Genomic DNA, 26556 nt, shown 5'->3' on the forward strand with positions numbered 1-26556 from the left:
TTGCTTCCAAATTTAAAAGTGTGTACTTAATCTTTTTGCCTTGATTATTAACTTTTGAGTAATACAATTACTATTTCTAACCATATTTTAAATCAAAGAGATAATAATAAGAATTGACAGAGCTATAATTTTTACCACTTACGTTAATAAAACATAAAGGATATTTTTAAAATACCTTTTATAAAGAACTTTTTTTGTTGTTTTTATTTCACTAACAGTAAGTAACAATTTTCACCAGGTAAAACACACTAAATTAATTTGCATGAATGTCTCTAAAATAAAATCAACATCTCACTTTCCAGAAATTATAAATGAATATGATTTCAACCAGAGCAAGCAGGATCCAAATATATAATGAAGAATCTATAAAACATTCAAATTAAAAAACTGAAGGAGACCATGCATAGGTCGGGGTTTTTGTATTGGAAAAAAACAATTCAGAAAAATAATAAAATCACCTGGCAATTTTCAAAAGGTAGTAAGTAAGTAGCATGTCTTACAATAAAGTAACAAAAAAAGCTAAGTGTAATAATTGGTCTTTAAGTGAGAATGTAAATATGAAATGTTAACAGAAAGGCTAAAAATATTAAGACATTAAAAGTTTTAAGAGCGTCATGAGCACTTTATATAAGGAGTTCTTCTGCCTTATGTGATCGTGGATACTTGATGTGTCTATAGCTTAATTTCTTTAGAAACAAGATAGCACCGGCCTTTTAGAATTAACCATAAAAATAAAATAAGAATATATATGAGAAAGTGCTTTGAAAATGTAAAAGAACTAAAACCAAATGCAAACTACTATACAATAGCCATTACCACAAAGTAATGATTGTGCTATACTTCTAATATTGAGATTTTTTTTTTAAGATTTTATTTATTTATAAGAGAGAGAGAGAGAGAGGCAGAGACACAGGCAGTGGGAAAAGCAGGCTCCATGCAGGGAGCCCAACATGGGACTTGATCCCGGGTCTCCAGGATCAGGCCCCAGGCAGAAGGCAGCAGCGGTAAACCACTGAGCCACCCCCGGGGCCGCCCCTAATATTGAGATCTTTATCAAAACTTCTATTTCAGGTTTTCCATTTTACAACTAAGAGGTATAAAAAAGACCAAGAGACAAAGATGACTGATGGGTTCAAAAATCAGTCCTAAAACTAAGGAACTAAAAAAATAAAGCTTGCTGATACACATACAGAGAGAGAGAGAGAGAGAGAGGCATAAAAGGCATATTTTCCTGAATCAGAAACAAAAGTATCTGGAAATAGAGAAGTAAAAATAATCTTCGATATAATTAGTCCTGGCACTGATAATCTATGTTATCTCTTTATCCTTCAACTTTTAAAACTAAAATGTACTCATATCTACCTGAATTAGGTAGTATGGACACTGCATTATAAAGGGACAGAATATATGACAAATGGATGATCTTTTCATCCGTTTCTCAGTCCTTAGGTGAATCAGGTATTTTGTTCATTTATCTTCTTTTAGTTTTATTTTTCTATTTTGGCTTCACAGATTTTAAACAAATTTCAATTAATTTCCACTGTACCTATCCACACATAAAATGCATACAAATTTCTTAAATAGTTTCTGAAAACTATATTGGCAAGTTTTTAAAAATGTACCAGTTTTTTACATGTTAACTTACCTGTTTCTTTAGAGCTCCTAACTGTAAATGAATCTAGGTCTACTGATTTTGGTCTAAGTGGTAATTGTTCAGAATCTAGCTTTGGTTTTGATAATGGCTCAGTTTCAAATTTTGATGAAATGGTAGATACTTCCCCATTAATCCTGAAATGAGAAAATCAAACATATGTAGAAATCACTTGTATGTGAATAACCATTTTTTAACATTGTGAATTAAAATAACACTAAAGATATTATAGCACAGTAGTTTTTCTTTCTGTTCCACAAAATTATTCCCATAAACATAAACTTCCACAATAAAACTAATCAAAATAAAATCAGAAATGTAAAAAACAGCCTAATAAATGTGTATTCACCTAGTATGAATATGAAGTTAACATTTAACAGAGAATCATTAGAATCTATAGAAAAAAATCTGAAAAACAAATACTTCAAAAATTATTTTAACACTTAGAAAAGCAGTATAGCCATTTATGTCAAAGGAAGGTAATCAATAAACTAAATTAGGCAAGTTACCTAAGTTAAAATTACCTAAATTAAAACTAGGTAAAACTTACTTGGCTATAGGAGGTGGTGGAGGGACTGGTTTTTCAGGTCGCTTTGGGTATATTGTCCCAGGAGATCTCAATAAATTATTGGCTTTGGTGGGTGGAGTAGGCTTCTTAGGTGGGACTTGTGGAGCTGCTGGTTTAGAAGGTTTCTGTTCCAGTACTGATTTTTCATCTGATTATTTAAAAATTTAATAAATTATTAATCAAAATTATTTAGGTTTTTCTATTTCTTACAGCTAACATCAGGCTAGAAACGTGAAATAGAGACATTATTTGTGGATATGTACACGATTTTTAAGTTATAATTTAATAAGCTCAAATATCTAAAAACGCTTTGATGGGAAGGAGGACCACTAACAACATTCTGAGCAACAAATAATGCCCAGTTCTTATGTCTTCCCAGTATCCTTTGCTTTAAGGGGTGGTATACTACTCAAATATAAATCACATATGATTTTACTCTATGCAGAGGTCAATATCATCTACACTTAAACCCAGACTACTTTCAGAGACTAAATTATAATAAACTAGTGACATTTAATATACTTATTTAAATAATCATGATGACAAAGGAAATATCAAATGTTAAGAAAAAACAGGCTAGCGTAACTAATCACAGATGAGAAAATTACAGGCTTCTAATCCTCACAATTGTACTAGGAATGTATTAACACAATTTCATTTTTTCCAGTTTATTAACACTATGAATAATTCTGTGAATTAGATAAGAAAATATGCTGGAAATAAACACTGGGAACGATTTTAAGCCATGTTAACAAAAACAATTTTGTCACCCAAAAGGCTTGGCACTATACATAATGACATACTTAGTCCCTGGATCTTTCCAGTACTAAGAACAAGTATTAAAATTGACACATATGTGTGACTCTTAAATACAGAGAACAAACTTGGTGGTTGCTGGAGGAGAAGTGGGTGGGGGTAATGGGTGAAATATATACTTTTTAATTGACATAGATGCACACATACTAGATATTCATGGTACAACAGTCAGCAAAAATGTGTCTAACACATATAAATAAAAATAAGAAACTCTTAAGTGCAATATTGAATAACTTTCAAAATTTACTTGGTCTTTGTAAAGAATGTCTATCACAGGACCACAAATAATTTCATGAGATATCATATCAATCAGAAACTGATTAGGAATCTTGAACAAAAATTCCAAGCCATGGGTAAACCCCTCATTCAAAATTGTTAGATTTAATCTAACAATAATGAAAATACAAATTACCATTATTTTAGTTTTATCATTTATGTATAGCTTCCTTGGATCACTTGAAAATATAGCTTAGTCTATTAAAACCATGGTCATCATTTGGTACAAAAATCCACTTTCATATGGCCTTAAAGGAAACAATGCAGCATATAATTACATGATAATTATACCATCCAATTCTAACTATAAACCAACAGAGCCATCTGTATCAAGGATAACACTCAATCAAACGTAAAAGTCTAGAAAATGTTAAGAAAGATGTTTTTAGGGGATCCCTGGGTGGCTCAGCGGTTTAGCACCTGCCTTCGGTCCATGGCATAATCCTAAAGACCTGGAATTGAGTCCCACATCAGGCTCCCTGCATGGAGCCTGCTTCTCCCTCTGCCTGTGTCTCTGCCTTTTTCTCTCTGTGTCTCTCATGAATAAATAAATTAATCAAAAAATTTTTAAAAAAAGAAAGATGTTTTTATATAAAATACCAGGAAAAATAGTGAAGGTTAAATAGAAGTTCACTGATTAATTGAACATATTTAACAGATATGTAACAGCTTGAAACCAATTCAACTCTAGTTTATTCTAAAATAAAATAACATATTTAAATATTCATGGAAATCAAAGGTGACAAATCTAAGATTCATCATTCCTGGTACAACCATGACTAAATCAACAATAATATGTTGATTTATTATATATGATGGCAATGTATTTGGATACTAGGTTTTATTTACCTTTATTGAGATAAAATTTACCTAACATTTTAAAGTGAAAAATTCAGAGCCATTTAGTACATTCACAATACCCTGCAACCACTACTCTATCAAGTTCCAAAACTCTTTTATCACCCCAAAAGTCTGGTTCCCATTGTTCAGTTACTCCTCATTTCTGTGGTATATCTTTTTACTTTCTTTGTAATGTCTACCTTTGGTGTACACAAGTTTTAAATTTTAAAGAATTAGAATTTATTTTATTTTATTTTTTTTAAGAATTACAATTTAATAATTTTTTTTTATTTTGTTGTCTGAGCTTTTGGTGTCAAATCTAAGAATTCACTGCCAAACCCAAGGCCATGAAGATTTAGCCCTATGTTTTCTTCTAATAGTTTTAGTTTTATACCTCTTAAATTTAGGTGAATGATCTATTTTCAGTAAAATTTTGTACATGGTATGAGGTTAGGGTTCAACTTCATTCTTTTTAATGCGGATATCCAATTGCACATAGGAGAATTTTAGGTTAGCTAGAAATTCATCAAAACCAAGAGGAAACTTAGATTAAAGAAAAAAAAAGTATTTTAGTTTTCCAAATGCCCAAAGGAGGAAATATGTCAGATACAGATGTTATGATAGTTTTAGAGAAAATAATTAACACGTGTATGGAAAAATTTTTTTTACTGAAAGCAGCTAAAATATACGGCAGCTAACAAAATATAGCAAAATAACTGAAATATGCCCCATCTTATTTATTACAGAATATAAAAATACATTACTAATGCTGTATGTACTAAGTTCATCCATTTGTTAATGCAGATGAGGATTAGTTCCCCACTTCATGAATAAGAACAGGAAAACAATTCTCAAAAAATTAAAAATGGAAAAGACCAAATGATCTAATAATTCCACTACTAGGTATTTATCCAAAGAAAACAAAAACATTAATTAATGTTTAACAATAATTAGTTCTAAAAGATATATGCAGGGAATCCCTGGATGGCTCAGCGGTTTAGTACCTGCCTTTGGCCCAGGGTGTGGTCCTGAAGTCCCAGGATCAAGTCCCACATCGGGCTCCTGCATGGAGCCTGCTTCTCTCTCTGCCTGTGTCTCTGCCTCTCTCTCTCTGTGTGTCTCTCATGAATAAATAAATAAAATCTTAAAAAAAAAAAAAAAGATATATGCACACCTATGTCTATTACAGTATTATTTACAATAGCCAAAATATGGAACCAACAATCTCAGTGTCCATCAATAGACAAATGGATATGGAAGATTGAGGGGTGTATATACACACACACAGACACACATACACACAGGAATATCATACAACTACAAAAATGGATACGATCGTGCCATTTGCGATAACATGCATGGACCAAGAGAGTATTATGCTAACTGAAATAAGTCAGACTGAGAAGACAAATACCATCCAATTTCACTCGTAAGTGGAATTTAAAACAATAATAAATGAATAAATAAAAAGGAGAATCAAACCTATAAATACAGAGAACTGATGGTTGCAAAGAGGGGAGGGATGTAGGGCGTTGAGCAAAACAAAAGAAGGTGATAGGGAGATACAAGGCTTCCAGTTATAGAATGGGTAGAGTAAGTCACAGAAATAAAAAACACAGCATTAGGAAGACAGTCAATGATATGGTAATCGTGAAGTATGGAAACAGATGGTAGCTATGTATGTGGTGATCACAGCATAATGTATGAACTTGTTAAATCACTACACTGTACACTCGAAACTGATAGAACACTGTCAACTAAAATTATTTTTTTAAAAATAGAAAAACAAGATAATCATACTGGCCCCAAGGCATGAGTGGATTACAAGTGCCTAAGTTCAGACTGAAAAATCAAATCCATTCTTTATCAATGGTTACTCAGAGATGTGTTAAGAGAAAAACACAGTACTATCCAAAAAATAACAAATGACTTTTTTTTTTTTTTGAGAGTGACCACTTCTGCATGTGCAGTGTAAGGAATGGACACAAAGGAAGAGAGAGAACTTAAGCAGGCTCCACATCCAGCACGAGGCCCAACACAGGGCCCAACCTCATGACTCTAGGATCATGTTCTGAGCAAAAATCAAGAGTCGGATGCTTAATCAACTCAGCCCGCAAATGTATTCTTAACTGAGTCTACTTTAACATTTTTAGAAAATGTAAGGACAAAAAAAATTCTACCCATAATTATCTTGCTGAAGCAACTTAAATTGAGTATAACATACTTTCAGAACTCTAAGTACAAAGCTCCAGAAATTATCATCACACAAACACACATGAATAACTACCATTCAGGCCAAGTACTGAACATTAGCTACTTTAAGTTCCCATCATGTCTCTTCCCAATTACTACACAACTGCTCCTACCCAAAAGTATCTTTTTTTTTTTTTTTTATAAGATTTTATTTATTCATAGACACAGAGAGAGAGGCAGAGACACAGGCAGAGGGAGAAGCAGGCTCCATGCAGGGAGCCCGACGTGGGACTCGATCCCGGGTCTCCAGGATCACACCCCAGGCTGCAGGCGGCCCCAAACCGCTGTGCCACCGGGGCTGCCCCAAAAGTATCTTCTAGCACTCAAGATCACTTACGCAGATTTAAAGTTTACATCAGTAAAATCGTAAAATTCATGTTGCTATATAGTATCTTGGTATGTGAATATACCTAAATTTATTTACTCATTGAACTGTGAATGGACATTTGTGTTGTTTCCAAATAAGAGCCAATATAAATCATGCTATGATAAACTTTTCCCATTTGAATCTTTGGTGCACACACACAGCACATTTCTGCTGGATATATGGTGAGAAGTGCCAAGGCTGGGTAACAGAGTATGAATATATTCACCTTAAATTCTTCAGATTAGATACAACAATCTGCATTCTCACCAACAGTATGGGAGTTCTGTTCATCTGAATTTTCACAAACATTTGGTATTGTTAATTTTCTTTTCAAAATTTCACCCATTTTGGTGAGAATCTTACCTTTGCTTTTACTTGTATTTCCTTGATGAGTAATGAAATTGGGTAACTTCATACTCTGATGAAGTTTCTATTCAAGATGCTTAACTGCATTTTATCAAGCTGTCTTTTTCTTACTAATCTGCAGAAATTCATTATATGTTTTAAATATAAGTACTTTGTCATTTATCCATGTTGTAAAAAATCATTTCTTACTGTGTGGCAGAACTTTTCATCTTCCACATGGTGTCTTTGTAAAAGACGTTGGGAATTTTAACATAGTCCAAAAAAATCAATCTTTTGTCTTACAGTTAATATCTTATATATCCTGTTAAACAGTTTCCTACTCCGAAGACATGGAGATATTGGCTTATGGTATCTTGCAGAAAACCTGTGGCCATCATCTACATGGAACTTTTTTTGCATACTGTAAGATAGGTACAAGTTATAAGGTAGGCATAAGGTATTATAAGTCAGTGTAAGGTGTATGTTTTTTGTATTGAAGAATGTCCTTTAACACTTCTCTACAGTGCATCTTTGGTTATAAGGTAGGTACCTATCAAACTATTTCTGGATTCAAATTTATGTACATGTGAGGTAGAGATTAAGATTTAGTTCTTAGATGAGTATCAAAGCATTTACTTCATCTTTACTGCAAAGGCAACTTTGTTTTATAAATCACATGGCCTTAATTAAATGTCCCTCTTACTGCTTCTTGCTATTCTGTCTACTTTGTCAGCTATCAATAGTTTAGGCTAGTTTTCTTTTGATTGCCATTTGCCTGGCATATATTTATCCACCCTTTTAATTGAATCCTTCCTGAATTCTTATCAAGGTATGTCTCTTGTTAGCAGACAACGGTTGGATTTTTTTTTTAAGTCTAACAATTTTTCTTTTAAATGGAATGTGTAGTCTATTTATATTTTCTGTAATTACTGAGTATTTGTTACTTTTTTCTTGCTCTGTTCATTTCATCTTTCTTTCTCGTCTTTTCATATTTTTGTTACCCCATATTCTCCTTACTATTACCTTATACATTATTCTATACATTTTTTTTGTAATTGCCTAGATTACAGCACATATCCTTTAAGTCACATAAATTTCTCTACTGCTCTAAAGCTTTTACTACCTTTACACCTTGCTGTCTTGTATTTTTATTTCTATAAACCCAGAAGATATTTTTAATGTTTCATACAGTCAATATTTAGATTTACCTATCTATCTAAGCTCTTCTGTTGCTCTTGCTTTCTGTATCTCCAAGTTGACATTTGGGATCATTTCCATTCTGCCTGAATAACACCACTCTTTAAAACTGCCTAGAGTCCTAACATACAAGTGATAAATTCTCTCAGATTTGACTGGCCTAACATTGTCTTTATTTCATCTTTTTTTTTCCGAAGATATTTTCACTGGCATTATATTTCTAGGTCAGCAGTTATTTCCTTCAACACTTTGGTAACATCATTCCATTGTCTTCTGGCTTCAATTTTTTTTTCCACTGAGAAGCAACTGTTAATGTGTCTTATTCTCTGGCTGCTTTCAGTATTATCTTATTTTTCATTTATAGTAGCATGACTATAATGAGTGTATGGAGTAGTTTTCTTTGCATATTTCCAAGCTGGGCTCCATATTATTTCTTGATTCTATGGCTTTTTGCTTTCCATCAGTTTTGGAAGACTAGAAACCATTTTTTCTTCAATTAAGGTTTCTAGTCCCTATTCTGGTCCTCCCAATCTGGATCTTTAATTACATGTACATTAAACCTTTCCACTGTATCCAATGTCTCTTAAGATCTTTTTTTTTTTTTTTCAATTTTAAGATTTAGAAATTTTCTTTTGAAAATACACATATATTAACATATACCTACACATATAGATCATATATGTTGACCTTGAACAACATGTTTGAACTGTGCAGGCCTATCTATAAGCAGATCTTTTAAATACAGTACTGTAAATTAAATGTATTATTTCCTCTTCCTTAACATTCTCATTTTCTTAATATTTTTTCTCTAGCTTACTTTAAGAATACAGTATATAATACATATAACATGCAAAATATGTGTTAGTCAACTATTTATGTTATCAGTAAGACTTCTGGTGAACAGCAGGCTATTAAGTTTTTGGTGAGTCGAAAGTTATGTCGGAGGGGCGCCTGGATGGCTCAGTAGTTAAGCATCAGACTCTTGATTTCAGCTCAGACCATGATCTCAGGGTTTGAGGGATCAAGTCCCAGGGCTCCACGCTCAACACAGAGTCAAGCCTGTCCCTCTCTCTGTTCCTCTCTTGACTCGCATGCATTCTCTCAAATAAATTAAAAATATTTTTAAAAATCTATATGGGAATATCTGACTATGAGATGGTTCAGCATCCCAATCTCTGCATTGTTCAAGGTCAACTGTATATTTTATACTTGTACAAATTCGTTTACACTTATATTCACATTATATTTACATTTATATGGTTTCTAGTTATAACAATTATCAATTAAATCTTTTATTATTTTGAATGTATATTAAGCATATAGATACTTTATAGCTTGTGTCTGGTATTTCCCGCATCTGGTATTTCCCGCATCTAAAACATCTGTGGACCAGGTTCTATTTTCTGTTATTGGTTTCTAGTCATGCATCATATCTCCAAATACATCTGGTCATTTCTCTATGAGTACAAGACATCAGACATTTATGTGAAAACATACAAAGATAATGATGTCCTCTTCTCCAGGCAATAAAGGTTTACTTTGCTTCAAGTAGCCAAGCTAAAGTGCAGTAAAATCCTAGATCATCTTCTTCCAATCAGATTGAGGTAATTAGCAATTGGGCTTTAGTGCTTCTGAGAACTAGTCCTTCTTCCACTTGTATACTTCTATTAAAGGAAGTCTTTTTTGGAACCCAACTCAAAGACCAGGAGTTCACTAAGGTATCTCCTTTTTTCTGAGCCCTGAACTCTAATTTTTGTCTCCTTGAAACCCAAAATATTTTGAAGGTTCTTTTCATAGTCTCAGCTACCAATTTCAGAATTGGCAAATGCCTTAAAAGGAAACACAGGCCTAAATGCCAGACTTATTTTACTGGGCTCCCCTCCCGTTCTAGATCATGACTCTGTAATTTCTCATACTCTTCACAGCTCTCCTATATCTAGTAATATATGTATATATTTCGCACTACCCTTCCAGATGTTCTCACTCAGATAATTCTCTGCCTGCCTGCATGGTCACTCGTCAACCTTCTTCAAGAGTTTCAGTTCTAATGACTTCATAAATGTACATATTCTATGATTCCATGCTAAACTCTCTCCCTATTCTCATTTAAGCAACTTTCTGGAACAATCTTACCATATCCATATATTTAACAGCTAAGTTCCAAGATAGCACAACTCATAAATAAATGCTTAATACAAACTCTCAACAAAGATTCACATCCCGTATTTCCTATTTTCATATCAAATTCTATGTCAAAAGATGAACTCATATGTATTTTCTATCAGAAACTGTATTTTATAATTCATACCTCATTTCCCCATCCTCACAATCGTTGGGATTTAATTAGTTAACAAGATATACTAATATAAAACCTAAACCACCTTCCTTATGGTAGAGGCTCAATATATGTCAACATCTTTAGCAGATAACGTAGTTGACTCACTCAAACCTAACCCACCTTCACATCACTACAGCAAGGTATTAAGTGCACAATATTCTTTTTATCAGACTTATTGGTCTGGAATTGAACATGTACCCACAATTGGTCCAAGACACTGAAAAGGACTTACAATTCCATGGTTATGGAAAGGTTTTCCTCTCTTTCCTATCAAACGGACAAGATAAAGATAGCAAGTTGCCTTAACTGTCAAGGTCAGCATTCTTGTGACCTCAAGGGAAACCAATCTGAAGACAAAGTAGACACTAAGGATGGCAAATAGAGATATAATCCAGGTCCATAATGAAATTATTCAATGGGGGCGGTCATATGATTCCTATCTCTAGATTTCCAATTATATGAAACTGTTTTCCTACTGTTTCAGTTTGAATCAGGATTTTCTATTCTTTACTCTTTAAATATTCCAATTTCCTTTTTATTCATACCACCACCAAATCTATTCAAATAGCAATAAAATAGTTTCAGAAAAACATACCTGAATATGTCACACCAGTTTTTAAAAGTCTTCCAATTACACAGTAATTATTGTATTGCATATCCCTTATGCATTATATACTTACTTTGCAAGAAACTAGAGAATCAAAGTCAAATAAAATTCACACACATACACACAACACAGACCCTATACCTTTGACCCTATCGGGTTTAGTCAAATGTGGGAAAAAGAAAATATACACAAAATATCTAAATTAATATGTGACAACATTGAGAAATATCTACTTTTAGAGTAATACAGAAAAGACTAATATCAGGGAGGTGAAATCAAGCTGGACATTTTAAGCTAGAATCTGAAAAATGAGAAGGAATCATATGTAAAAAGATTCTGAGGGGAGAGCAAGACAAAGATAGGATTCCAAGAAAAGGGTACTATACCATGTAACTGGGAGTAAAAAAAAAAAAAACCCTCATATTCTATGGACATTATACACCGGGGGGTCCAACTACATGCAGTCAACTTAAGTAAAAACAAGTACGGAATATATTAGAAAAACTCAACAGGGGGCCAAGATCCCTCAAAACCTGATAGGCTAAGCTAAGGAAATGTGGTCAGGAAACTCTTCTTTTAAGACTATACTAAATAAGCTAGAATTTTTTCCCAAATGCAACAAGAAGTATTCAAACATAGTAATAAGTTCATATCCCATGCATCATATATTACTGACACATTTGTATGAAACACATAAATACATGCTTTATTTCCACAATATAAATTCTAAACCCTTATCATCACTACTTTCTTTTTGGAGCAGAGTAAGATATAAACAAATTGTTAAATATAACTCCTTGCAATAGCATTGAAAGGTATTTTATGAATCACACAAGTGATTCTTAATTTTGTCTTCAAATTAGAATCCCATGGAGAGCTTTTAAAAAACTACTACCTAAGTTCTACCCTATAACACTTCTCGAAGAGGATCTTTGTCACAGCATATTTTTAAAAAAGACCCAGGTAATTCTAACATACCACCAAGACCGAAAACTACTATACCAAGCTACCCTTCTAGCTTGGTTTTTCACAATTCCTGGTTACCTATAGCCATTTCCTGAATATGAAATGCTTTCTCTCATTCTTTTCATATTCTATTTCTGTGGCCTGGAATCACCTTCTTTTTTCCAGTCAACTCATTATGCTCATTTTTAAGTCTCTGAATAGTTACAATCTCATTAGCTACTACTCAATTTTAACTACTCAACTAGCAATTATCAGAGTATCACTTGAAACAGAAAAAAAATTAATCTCCTAGTGATTGGCAGAAGCCAGCTACCTCACATATACATACTCTTTTTATATGTTTAACAGTTGATTAAAAATCAGTTTCATGTGTGGGTTAAGTATAACAAGTAAAGAATACTTGCTACTTGACCTCTTAAGAGAGGTCAAGATTATTTTTAGGTTCAAACTGGAATGATTCTTTGTAGAGCATTAGAGATAAATATTGTTTTCTTTTTGGTAAGCATACTAAATATATAATACAATAGAGTCCTGCCACAGGTATCAACTCAAGAGTCTATGTACTACAGATGGTATTACAGATAAAAAGGCATTTGAGTTCAGTACCTCCAGTAATAACTGCTGTTAAATGAGTCTTAAACACACAGATCTTGATTTTAACTTCATACTCAACTGTACTATACCAAAATTCTAGAGCACGTAATAATTTAAAAGTGTATTTTGAATACTGATTCCCAAATCACTCTATAATATGAAAAATACAGAACATCCATAACTAGCATATCAGTTGGAAAATCTATACCTTTTGATTACATTTCAATTGCATTGTATTTTTACTCTGCATTCCTTTTACTGGCTCATAGGAAGAAGAGAACCCTCCTGAGCAAAGATGTAAAGACACCTCAAAACTTCCATTTCAGGTAATATGTTGAATTATGTACTAAAACCTACTTTGCCAGCTTAGACTTCAATGTAAGGCAAAAATCTCTCTCAAAAATTGGAAAAAAAAAAACAGTAATTGAGCAAATGAATTAATGATGCTATTGGACCTCTGTGTGGGAACCAGCAGCAATCGTACAACCTTCTGCAAGAGACAAAATCTTACAGTCAGTAAAGTATGACTTTATGAAGAAGACTGGGTAAGATTCACAATTCAATTTACTGGGGTTGAAAGTCCCAAAAATCAACCAACTAGATCCTCAAAATCTGTAATCCCATGTATTAGCGCTGAATTCCTAGCATGTAACTATGTTTTCCTAGCAACAATAACTTGTCCCCTTTAATGCCAAATACAGAGACAAGACAACCTCAAAAGGAACAACTAACAGCACAACTCTCCCTTCCCATTCTGTTAATTAGGAAACAATTACCATTATTAATATATTGGTTTTTAGTTCCTGTCTGGAAGTGTGTAACATCTGGTTATGTTCTGCTTATGAATCAACTGAAAAATAAGATAAATTCTGTCTTTTACACCTGCAGATATAGGAACTTTGGAAAAAAACAATGTTCCCCAAGCAAGTGAATACAGATCCACTGCCTCTACCAGTAAAAGTGTTAAGCCAGGTTGGGCTTTAGCAGCTCATTACACCCTTCCTACGGATATGATTGGGACCATGAGAGAGAACATCTACATAAAGGTACCCACTTAAATGATTTATAAGCCTAATAGAACTTTCATTACATTCTCTCCTACACATTCATATGCTTTTCTATATGGCATTCCAAAACATCAGTTGCTCCCTTCCTTTCGTACATATTTCATACCAAGAAAACAAGTCACTGAGAAAGAAGTGGGTTACTGAAAAGTATGTCCAAGACTTTTTCCAAAAAGCAGGTGAAAAGCTTGTGCTCCCAAGTGTTGATATTATTCTTCTAATGAAGTACAAAACGGCCAGCATTCAGGTACCTCTGAGAAAATAGGGGGCAGGAAATTGCTAAGCAGGTTTGAGAAAATCTACATGATGGCCTGAGGCAGGGAGCAAACAGTCAAGATTTAAACTCCATTCTTAAGATTTGAAACGTATCCCATGAGACAAGGGGGAGTCACTTAAAAGTCAAAGATAGTTGGGTAATCAGGTTCAAGTTTTCTAGTAGCTCCTCTTTTCCCACCTCCCTAACACAGCAGAGCTTTTCAAAGTATATCTTCTGTAGAATTAAGATTTTAACAGAGATAAAAGTCATGAACATGCATACTGGTGGAATATACTGTATTTCCTCTCAGAAGGCTTAAGGCTCCTAAAATTGGCCCTTGCCATAATTTGAACAAGTTCCCTCTGTTAATGGTAGAACAAGGGTAGAACTTTATGTTTAATTTTATTTAAAAAGAAAGACTTTATACCAATATTTAACACTCAGATTGCTACTAGTTCTCTCTCCCAATGCACATGTCCAAAGCTTACTTAGGCAAAGCACTAATGTTGCTTCTATTCTTTGAACCAGATTTAAGCATGCCAGATTAATGAGAACATTTTAAAAATATTAATAATTGTTTCCCTCATTTTATATTTATCCTATATCACTGATTAAAAAATTCTTATATCTGCACACATTGAAACCAACACTTATTATAAAAGCTTTAAATCTTTCCAATGAAGAGTTTTGATGTTATTGACAAGATTTAAAATTTCTTTTAAAAAAAAGTCTTTTGTATTTGCTTATACATTTACCATTTCTGGTATTCTTTAATACTTTCTATTTATCTAAATGCCCATATAACATTATTTTCCCTTCTGCCCAAAAGTACTTCTAACATTTTCTGTATAGTATATACAGATCTGCTGGCAATGAGTATTTTGCCTGCATTTCCTGAACGGTATTTTTGCAAGGTAGAGAATTATTTTCTTTTAGACTTTATGCTTTTCTTTTTATCATAGCTTTTCATTGAACTCATTTTGATGTTCCATTAGATGGAAACATCTTTTATGTTTCTTCTGCTTTGAGTTCAATGAGCTTCTTGGATTTGTGGGCTTACAGTTTCCAACAAGTCTGAAGATTTTTCAACTATTATTTCCTCAAATATTTTTTTCTGCCTCATTCTCTCTCCATTGATTCAGGGACTCCAATTACACATATATAAAACTACTCAACAAGGCATGTAGGTGGCTCAATTGATTAAGTGCCTGACTCTTGACCTACCTCAGTTCAGGTCTTGATCTCAGGGTCATGAGGTCAAGCCCTGAGGCTCCATGCTGAGTGTGGAGCCTACTTAGAAAAGAAAAAAAAAAAATGACTTGATATTGTCACAAGTTACTAAGTTCTATTCATTTTTTCTTGCTAGTATTTTTTAAAGTAGATTCCACACCCATCACACGGCTTGAACTCACGACTCTGAGATCAAGAGTTGCATGTTCCACTGACTAAACCAGCCAGTTGCCCCTCTAGTATGTTTCAGATAGTTTCTATTGCTGTGTCTTCCAGTTCACTAATGTTTCATTCTACAGTCTCCAATAAGCTGGTAATTCCACGTAATATTTTTCATTTCCAATACTGTATTAACTCATCTGCATAAGTTCTATTTGGGTCTTTTTATATTTTCCATTTCTCTCACCATCATGCTTGTGTTTTCTTCTACTGTCTTCAACACATCAGATATAATTATAATAGCTGTTTTAATGTCTTTACTGCTATTTCCATCATCTCTTGTCATTTCTGGGTCTGTTTAAATTGACTAATTCTTCTTCTAGTTACAGGCTGCTATTATCCTGGCTTTTCTCCATGTCTGATAATTTTTTTAACCAGATAATGAACTGTGTATTTTACACACTTGGCTGCTAGATTTTGTCATACTCTTTCAAACTGTAATGAGTTCTGTTCTGGGATTAGTTCAATCTGCTTCCAAAGTACCTGCAAAGAAGCCTTTAGCCTAAGGTAATATAATATTTTATAGGTTCTACCTATGCCTTATGAAGTCTTTCCACTGTGGCTTGTGGGAACATGAACTATTCTTGAGTTCCAGAAATTGCTTCACCAAATGCTTTCCAGCAGTTATTTCTCTAGCTATGGAAGTTTCCTTTCTTACATGTGTAACTGACAGCACTCAGCCAAAGCCTCATGGTAAACCCTACAGACCTCAGAGTGCTCTCTGCACAATTCCCTCCATTCTGGCACAGCCACCTTGGACTCCCCAAACTCCTATCTCCTGTTTCCTCAATTCTGCATGAAAACTGGGCTCTATTGGACTTCCTCTTTTCTGCTGATAGTAAACTGCTTCTAGACAATAAGCTAGGGTAATTTTAGGGCTTGCCTTACTGGTTCAGTGAGAAGCTCCTTCAATGAGAACAGTCCTATGCTGTTATCCAATATCTGAAACCACTATTTCATGTATTTTGTTCAGTTTTCTAGTTGTATTAACTCAGGAAGGCAAATTCAGTCCTTATTACCTAGGCAAGAATTTTGAGCAGATAAATGAAATAAAAATGCATCATCACCCTTTATCGTGTTTATAAGATCACCTGACTGATTTCAGGGAATATGGGAAGTTACTACTAAATTTTCACAAAACTCCTACCTTCTTGATGGAAGAGACTATAAAGGAGTATCATAATGTATGTATTAAAGCCACTGTAAGAGTTCCTACATTTGGTTCCACATATCTTTATAGAATGTCTTTCAAGTACAAAAGATACAAATAAACTGATCCAACATTCTGACCTAACAATAACCATATTACATCTGAGGTTAAGAAATATTTTGAAGCACAAATGGTTTTTGTAAAACAAAAAGTTCTCAAATGTACAGAAAAAAGAATATAACCTATGCTGGGCACAGATATTGAGAGAGAGATAAAGTTATGAACATACATGACATAGGGAAAAGAGTATGATTACTCTATTTCGTAAATGGAAGAAAAAAAAGATGATACAAAGTTGTAATTTGGGGTTCAGTTCACAACAACACCAAAAGCTGGTCAGGATAAGGAACACAGGAGTTCTCATTCACTGTTGATGAGAATGCAAAATGGCACAGTGTGGAATACAATTTGAAAGTTTCTTATACAATATCCTCTTAATCCCAGCAATCAGACTCCTTGGTTAATTATTCAGGTGAACTAAATATATATGTACACCAAAATACCTGGGCAACGATGTTTATTTCTAGTAAGTAGCTTTATTCATGCCTAACAAAGTTTGGAAACAACCAGGATGTCCTTCAAAAGGTGAATCTGGATAAACTGCACTATAGTCAATGGACTATTACTCAGCACTAAAGAGAAATCAGCTATTAAGTCATGAAGACATGGAGCAAGTTTAAATACATACTACAAAGTGCTTAAGCTATATACTGTATGATTCCAACCATACGACATTCTGAGAAAGGCAACACTAGGGAGATAATAAAAGATCAATGGCTGCCAGGGGCTGAGGGAAGGGAAGAATGAAATGACAGTGCAAAGAAAATTCTTAACAGCAGTAAGACATATTTTGTAAGATATTACATTACACATTGGTCAAATTATTCATTGGTCCAAACTCATAAAATGTACAATACCAGAAATGAACCCTAATATAAACTATGGACTCTGGGTGATGATATGTCAGTGAAGGTCCGTTCTGGTTCAGGATATTGATAGTCGGGGACACAGTACATGTGTGGGGCAAGTAATATACAACAACTGTCTATACTTTCTGCTTGATTTTGTTGTCAATCTAAAACTGTTCTAAAAAAATAGTTTATTAAAAAAATGAACCTGGCAACAATATGAAATATAAGGCAGACAAGGGACTAAAGTGAGAGAAATCAGTTAAGAGAATAAGGGAACACTGTAGACCACACGCAAGGATAGACAGAAACAATACTGGCAGTAGAAACAGAAGCACTCTAGGACCATGTTCAAATTATTGTTTGTACAGCTGACCCTTGAAAAACACAGGGAGTTAGGGGCACCAATCTCCCACACAGTTGAAAATTTGAATATAACTTCTGACTCCCCAAAAACTTAACTGAAAGCCTACTGTTGGCTAGAAGGCCTTACCAATAACATAGTGAATTAACACATGTATTGTATATTATGTGTATTACATCCTCTAGTACAGTAAGCTAAAGAAAAGGTTATTTTTTTTAAATAAAAGGTCATTAATAAAATCATAAGAAAAATACATTTACAGTGCTGTATCATACTGAGGGGGAAAAATTCATGTACAAGTGGACCTCTGCAGTTCAAATCCATGCTGCTCAAGGATCAACTCTATATATAACCTAATATACTAGATAGAACTCACTTCAGGTCCTTCTGCATGAAGAGAAGTACTTATTTTCTCCAAGTTAATAACAAAACAAAATGATGTTTTTAACAAAATACATGTGTACCTTGGAATAACTTTCCAAGTTTATATGACAAATACAGGCAGTGAAAATTAGATAACACCTAACAAATCATGTCCATGTTTTTGAGGTTAGAACTCACCCCCCCAAAAAATTTTAATTTAATTGGGACTCCAAAAAAATTAAGTATTTAATACTTAGTTTTCTTCTACATTATTTGAAACAGCTATAATGAAACACTACATTCCTGCTGAAGTAATGACAGAACTTTTTAATGAATGTAAATCAATAACAGTTTGAGAAAAATCTCAATTTCCTATCAATCTTGACAAACTAATTCCTCCCAGAAAACTCCAAATGTTGCTTAATACGAAATGGCTGTTAAAAATCATTCAGTGTGGAGAAAGTTCATTGTTTACAATGACAACAAAAGAATTATTTTTCTGAAAGTGGAAGAATTAGTCTCACCTTTTTCTTCTGGCTTTATAGGAAAATACTTCTTCTCTGTAGCTATTAGCTCAGGTTTTGGAGCTAGGGGAAAAAACAAAGTTAGTATTTAAAAATAATAGTTTCAAAGCACAAAGATAATTCTATTAAAACAGTAAAGGTTCGTTCATTTATTTATTTTTTTAAAGATTTTATTTATTTATTCACGAGAGACAGAGAGAGAGGCAGAGACACAGGCAAGAGAGGGAGAAGCAGGCTCCATGCAGGGAGCCCAATGTGGGACTCGATCCCAGGTCTCCAGGATCACACCATGGACCAAAGGCAAGCGCTAAACTGCTAAGCCACCCGGGCTGCCCCCAGTAAAGGTTAGTTTAAAGATAACATCAGAGTGGGCAGCCCAGGTGGCTCAGCAGTTTAGCGCCACCTTCAGTCCAGGGCCTAATCCTGGAGACCTGGGATAGAGTTCCACATGAGGCTCCCTGCATGGAGCCTGCTTCTCCCTCTGCCTGTGTCTCTGCCTCTCTCTCTCTCTCTCTGTGACTATCATAAATAAATAAAAATTTTAAAAAAAAGAATACCATAAAAAATAATAATAATACAATAATATTTGCAACTGCTTAAAAAAATAAAAACTCTTCTTGTTTGCTTATAACTCTTAGCACACTCTCTGAAAAATACAAATTAGTATTTAAATGAGACATTAATATATGGATTTCTTTACATATATATATATTTTTAGATTTTATTTATTTACTCATGAGAGACACACAGAAAGAGAGGCAGAGACATAAGCAGAGAGAGAAGCAGGCTCCAAGCAGGGAGTCCGATGTGGGACTCTATCCCAGGACTCCAGGATCATGCCCTTGATCAGAAGGGAGGTGCTCACCACTGAGCCACCCAGGCATCCCTAATATATGGATTTAATGTAAAAAGGCAGAATAATTAATTGGCTAGGTGAGTATATTAAGTATTCTATCTAAATACATTTAAACTTTGTCGATTTTCTTAATTAGAAATGACAAGTTTTAACTAAAGCATCCAAATTATTTTTAAGATCCTTTTATAGTTTATACTTTAAAAATACTAACATTAATACATATGAACACATCATTTTCATTTATTTCTGAAATTTTTTTTTAAACATTTTATTTATTTATTCATGAGAGACACAGCAAGAGAGACAGAGGGAGAAGCAGGCTCCCTGCAGGGAGCCCGACGTGGGACTCAAGACTGGGTCTCCAGGATCACAACCTGGGCCCAAGGTGGCGCTTAAACCACTGAGCCACCCAGGCTGCCCCATTTATTTCTGAAATTGATATATATTAACCATATATGATTTTTGCTAATATTAATGAGTAGTTTATACTTAAAACCAATTTCACCATTTTATAACTTAAAAATATGAAAAACAGCAAACTGAATAATGTGTTTCTTACATACCTGGACCTTTAGCAGGAGGTGGTGGTTTCTTTGGTTTCTATTAAAATAACAATGGTGAAGATACATTGAACACTTACATGTTACATATTTAAACTTAACATAAATTCTGATCATTAACAATCTAAATTGTAGGAATAGTTGTCCTCATCTCATCCCTACCAAAAATTATAAAACAGTGAAGTTTTAACAACCAAAAGGCACTGACAAAAAAATATTCTATTAGAACAAATGCCTTCTTGATCAAAATTCAAATATGTCAAAGCTCATTTGAGTGAGTTTGATAAACCCCAAAATATCTTAATGCTGATCAAAAATATTCACTACTCCCTCCCTTACTTTAAGATTCCTAGGCACAATTTTACCTCTCTTTAACAACTGAGTACTGGAGGCAAGGAGAGGTGGCAGGGAAAGGAAGAGAGCAAGACTGAATTAAAGAAAAAAAGAGTACCTAATAAATATATCCAGCTTATAAACTCGATTCTTTGGAACTCTCAAAGAGAAGATTTAAAGAAAAGGTCTGCGGTACATGTGCATCAGGATATCAGGGTCGTGAAACTAAGCCCCACCCAGGGCTCCATACTCAGGGTGGAGTCTGCTTATCCCTCTCCCTCCCCCATTTGCATGGGCACACAAATAAATAAAACCTTTAAAAAAATGAAAAGGTCTGTTTTTCCTCAACTCATTCAAATTTCTTGGGTTTTAAGCATTTTTTTTATTTTTATTTTTTTTAAGAAAGAGTAGGGTTGAAGTAGGGTAGAGGGAGAGAGAGAATCTTAGACTCCACAGCCAACATGGAGCCCCACACAGGGCTGGATCTTACAATCCTGAGATCATCACCTGAGCTGAAACCAAAAGTCGGACACTTAACTGACTAAACCACTCAGGCATCCCTGCATTCATTCATTTTTAAAACTTAATTTAATGACTTAAAAAACTTGAGACATTTCTAAGCATGTGAATGTACAAATTAAAAATAACTGATAGTCAATGCTTTATAAACACTGAATAAAATCCCTCAAAATAATTTGTTCATTGTGTACAAAAATAAAGCACTCTGAAGGCTGAATAAATACTAAATGAAATCTAGCTAAAGAAAGGCCTCAGACAGCATTAACCCATAGAGTAACCTCTAATAATTTACTTACGCAAAGGTTAGAAATTTCTACATTGGCTTAAACAAAATATGGTGGACTGTCTTGCTCTGGGTGTCTGCTCTCTGATTCAATTACAAAAGTAGCAAAGAGGATGCAGTCCAAGATGAAGGCATAGGAAGACTGAACTGAACTTCTCCCATGGACACAATAAATCTACACCTACATATAGAGCCTTTCCTCATGAAAAAGTGAGGGTGGACTGAATAGCTTCTGGACAACAAACAACAGAGGGACCACACAGAGAACAGTAGCAGACAAGGTAACAACACAAACCACGTCCCAAATGCAAGAATCTGCAGTAGGGAGGGATATCACTGAGGGTCTGAAGCAGACTCACCTGCCCTGGGGCACAGAAACAAAACAGTAATTTAAATGGCTACTAAGCTATAAGTGGAGAAAATCCATTTACTAACTCTAGAGAGTCTGCCAAATGAAGGAACTGTTCAAACTCTTACCAAGGTCAAAGATGCCTGCAAGTTCCCCATACCCACACTTGACAGTACTGATGAGAAGAATCTAGGCACCCTTAGCTGGCTTGCTAAGACTGCCCAGCAAGTCTGGGGCCCTAAGCCCCAAACAATTTCAGATGCCCACCAAGGCGGTCCCCAGCTCTAGCCATCACGGTAAGATAGCCTTGGAAGCTCTAGCTCAGGCCTGCAGAGAGCAGTTCAAGCTCTCCCACCAGCATTGCCCTGGCACAGAGTATACTGGAATCCCTCTAATGCCTACAGCTGCTCAAGTCATCCACCAAGGAGCCCAGGCTAACTCTAGCCCCAGCCATCCTGCCAAAGTGCCCTGGTATAGCAAGCCCCAAAGCACCCCCAGCCCATGTTTACTCCAGATCGAGCTGCCCAGCCAAATCCTCCTGATACACACAGTCAACAAAGGGGACATTCCTACATAAGGCCATTCTTTCAAGACCAAGAGGTAGCTATTCCACCAAATATATAAATACAAACACAAAGACAAACAATATAAGGAGACAGATGTTCAAAACAAGAGAACAAGATAAAACCTCAGAAAAAAAAACCTAAGACAGATAAGTAGTTTACTTGATAAACAGTTCAAAGTAATGGTCATGAAGATGCTCACCGGACTAGGGAGAATGAAGGAATACAGAAAACAAAACAAAACAAAAACAAAAAAACAAACTTAAACAGGTAGGACATATAAGAAAGTATCAAAAAGGGGTGCCTGAATGACTCAGTCAGTTAAGCATACAAGTTTTGAGTGAAGCTCAGGGCACGATCTCAGGGTCATGAGATCAAGCCTTCTTTCAGGCTCTGCATTGGACAGTAAGCCTGCTTTAGATTCTTTCCCTCTGTCCCTCCTACACCCCTGCTCCATGTGAAGGAAGGAAGGTCGGTCACAGAGCTGAAAATTTCAATAACTGGTATCAGAGGGCATCAACAAGAGATTAGAGGATAAAGAAGAATGGATCACTCCAATGCAGAAAGAATACTGAAAATCACCCAATCAGAATAGTGAAAGAATAAAGAATTTTTTAAAATGACTTAGGTTATTAAGAGACCTCAGAAATAACATTAAGTGTACTAACATTCAAATTATAGGGATTTCATATGGAGAAAAAAAGAAACAAAATCTATATGAAGAAATAATGGCTACAAATGTTCTTAATCTAGTAAATGAAAGACATCCATGTCCAGAAGAAAAGAGAATTCCAAACAAGATGAAACCAAAGAGAGTCACACAAATATATATCATAATTAAAATGGTAAAACTTAAAGATAAAATCTTAAAGGTAGCAAAAGAGAAACAGTCACATGTAAGTGAAACTCCGTAAGATATCAGCTAATTTTTCAGCAGAAACTTCTGTTTCAAGAAGAGAGTGACAGGATATATGTAAAGACCTGAAAGACAAAGCCCACAATCAAGAATACTTTACAAGGCAAAATTATTCACAACTGAAGAAAAGATAGAGTTTCCCAGGCAAGCAAAAACTAAAGATGGTCATCACTACTAAAAATCTTACAAGAAATCTTAAAGAGTCTTCCTTAAGCAGAAAAAAAAAGACCATAACTACAAATAAAACAAATATTTGAAAGAAAAAATCTCACTGATGAAAGTAAATATATAGTAAAGGCAGTAAACCAGTCACTTAAGCAGTATAAAAATTAAAAAACAAAAACAGTAAAATTAACTATAACTATAGTAAGTACTTAAGGGACACAAAATAAAAAGATGTAAAGTGAAACATCAAAACGTTAAAACATGGATCAGGTGGAGGGTGGTAAAAGGTTATTTCTATAAATACATTTAACCTAAAGCAAATATTGGCTTAAAATAGACTGATATATAATATATATATATATATGTCAATACACAGGAACCTCAAAATAACCACAAACTAAAAGCCAAGAGAAGAAACACAAAAAATAAAGAGAAAGAAGTCCAAATATAACATATAAGGAAACTATCAAACCACAAACGAAGGGAAGAAAAGAAATGAACAGAGAAAAACTACAAAAACAAACAGAAAACAATTAAAATGGCAAGAAGTACATACCTATAAACAATTACTTTAAATGTAAATTAAATGTTCCAATAAAAGACACTGGATGAATGGATAAAAAGAAAACCAAGACCCATCTATACGCTGCCTACAAAGACTGACTTCAGATCTAAAGACACACAGACTGAAGGTAAAGGAATGGAAAAGATATTTCATGCAAATGGAAACAAAAAAAAAAAAGCTTATGCAGCAATACTCATCAGACTAAATAGGTTGTAATACTCATAAACTACAGAGAACAGTTTCTTTTCAAGTGCACATGAACAGTCTCCAGATGTTAGGCCACAATGAAATAAATCTCAAAATATTCCAGAATATTGAAATCATTACAGGTATCTTTTCCAGCCCCAACAGTATAAAATTAGAAATTAATTGCAAGAAAACTGGAAAAAAAAAACACAAACACGGGGAAACTAAACAATGCTACTAAACAATCAATGGGTCAACAAAGAAATCAAAGAGAAAACAAAACAAAACAAAATGCTGAGATAAATGAAAATTGAAACATAACTTTCCAAATCTAGGAACACAGAAAAAGCAATTCTAACAAGCAAGTTCGTAGCAATACAGAGCCCACCTCAAGAAATAAGAAAATTCCCAAAAAAACAACCTAAATTTACACCTAAAGGAACTAGAGAAAAAAAAAAAAAAACACCATGCAAAGTTAGTAGAAAAACAACAGAACAGATATAAACAAAATAGATAAAAAAGAACCAACAGACCAGATCTATGAAACTAAAACTGATTACTGAAAGACTAGTAAGCAAAGTCAATAAATCTAGTTAAAAATCATCAATAAAAGAGGACCCAAATAAATACACAAGGAATGAAATAGGAAAAGTTACAAATGACATCACAGATATATAAAGGAGTATTAAAAAAACAATTCTTACAGGAACAGTGGAATATCAACAGATTTAAAAACAAAATCAGCACTTGGGGCACCTGGGTGGCTCAGCCAGTTAAGCATCCAATTCTTAATATTCTCTCTCCCGGAGGAACCTGTGTGGTTCAGTCAGTTAAGTGTTAGACTCCTGGTTTCAACTCAGGTCCTGATCTCATGGTACTGGGATCTAGCTACGAGTGGGGCTCTGTATTCAGAGGGAAGTCTGCTTCAGATTCTTTCTCCCTCTCCCACCCCTCTGCCCCCTCTACTCTAACTCTGAAATAAACAAACAAACCTTAAAAAATGATTATCTCTCTCTCCCTCCCCTCCCTCTTAAAAAAAAAAAAACACAAAATCCGTATTCTTCTAGAAAAAGACTATATTTAAAAAACATGAAATCACTAAGATGTTTCCAAACTAGCCACATACATCAGATCATCATCTTATTCCCCATATTGCCATTTTTCTTTATTTTTATTTTGTTTAATATTTTATTTATTTATTCATGAGAGAGAGAGAGAGGCAGAGGGAGAAGCAGGCTCCATGCAGGGAGCCCGACATGGGACTCGATCCCGGGTCTCCAGGATCAGGCCCTGGGCTGAAGGTAGCGCTAAACCGCTGAGCCACCCGGGCTGCCCACCATTTGTAATGTATAAAAATACCTAATCACTATGATCTATAGCACCTAAAACCAATAGGATACTGTATGTCAATTATACTTCAATCATTCAATCAATCCTCAATGAGGTCCATCCTTCTATGGGGTAAAAAGGGATCAAGTTGCAGAAAAGCAAAGAGTCACTGATGAATGATTCAGGATCACTTTATTCACTGTCAGAAGTGAGATAGAGGACTTAAATCCTGTAAGAAAGCAGATTGCTTCTTACCCTCCCAAAAATTCATGACAGAGAAATATTGTAAAATCAACAGTAGCTTAAAGTAAGATTCTGAAAGTATAATTTCTTCTAGGCACATGTTAATTTGTCTAACTAGTATGGAAGACTTTTTCTTTTAATTATAATAAAATAATTAAGTCTAAGGTTACTTTTCAAAATCGTCAGTGGGGAAAGAAAACCAGAAATAAAGTACAGAACTGAAATATTTTGTTTTACTACAGTTCAAATCAATCTTACCTCAATAAAAAAAAGTGGAAACCCCCTCATAAAGTTATTCAATAACAATGCAAAAAAAAAAAAACTGTTTTTAAGGAAATATTAGCAAAAGGTTCATTAAACTATTACCATTTTTGAAAAATAAAAGCTTACTGGAAAGTCTTTATCCAGTTCATGTATCTGAATAGCAAAATTATCTGGAAATACTCCTTCTTTACCATTAAGTTCACCCTTCCACCAGCCAGCTTCTCCAGTCTCCTATAGTGCAAAATGAAGAATGATTAAAATAATAGGGGTTATCTTTAAATAAGAAAAAAGTTTACAATAGGAAAATATTGAATTCCATTGGTTTTACAAGGGGAAAAAAAAAGGCTAAACAGATTATAAAGTCCTCCTTAAAGCAAACATTACTCACATATTACTTCCAGCAGTACTTTTAAAATTGGTTTCGTTTTTAAAATAAGTCAAGTGAATTTTAAAATTCAGTTTACAAGGA

At 34.2% G+C, this 26556-nt stretch overlaps 1 protein-coding gene across 1 annotated transcript in view; it reads right to left on the bottom strand.

The window, feature by feature from the left end:
* The window catches only part of LOC121488001 (CD2 associated protein), a 140121-nt gene that overhangs the window by 21195 nt on the left and 92370 nt on the right, over window positions 1–26556 (bottom strand). The window contains exons 9-13 of the mRNA XM_041750193.1: window positions 26214–26318; window positions 20376–20412; window positions 18957–19019; window positions 2202–2367; window positions 1646–1788 (exon numbers count right to left, since the gene is read on the bottom strand). Coding sequence (XP_041606127.1) covers window positions 1646–1788; window positions 2202–2367; window positions 18957–19019; window positions 20376–20412; window positions 26214–26318 — 514 coding nt within the window. The remainder of the gene's footprint in view (window positions 1–1645; window positions 1789–2201; window positions 2368–18956; window positions 19020–20375; window positions 20413–26213; window positions 26319–26556) is intronic.

This window comes from Vulpes lagopus, chromosome 1, assembly GCF_018345385.1.
Source record: "Vulpes lagopus strain Blue_001 chromosome 1, ASM1834538v1, whole genome shotgun sequence".
NCBI lineage: Eukaryota > Metazoa > Chordata > Mammalia > Carnivora > Canidae > Vulpes > Vulpes lagopus.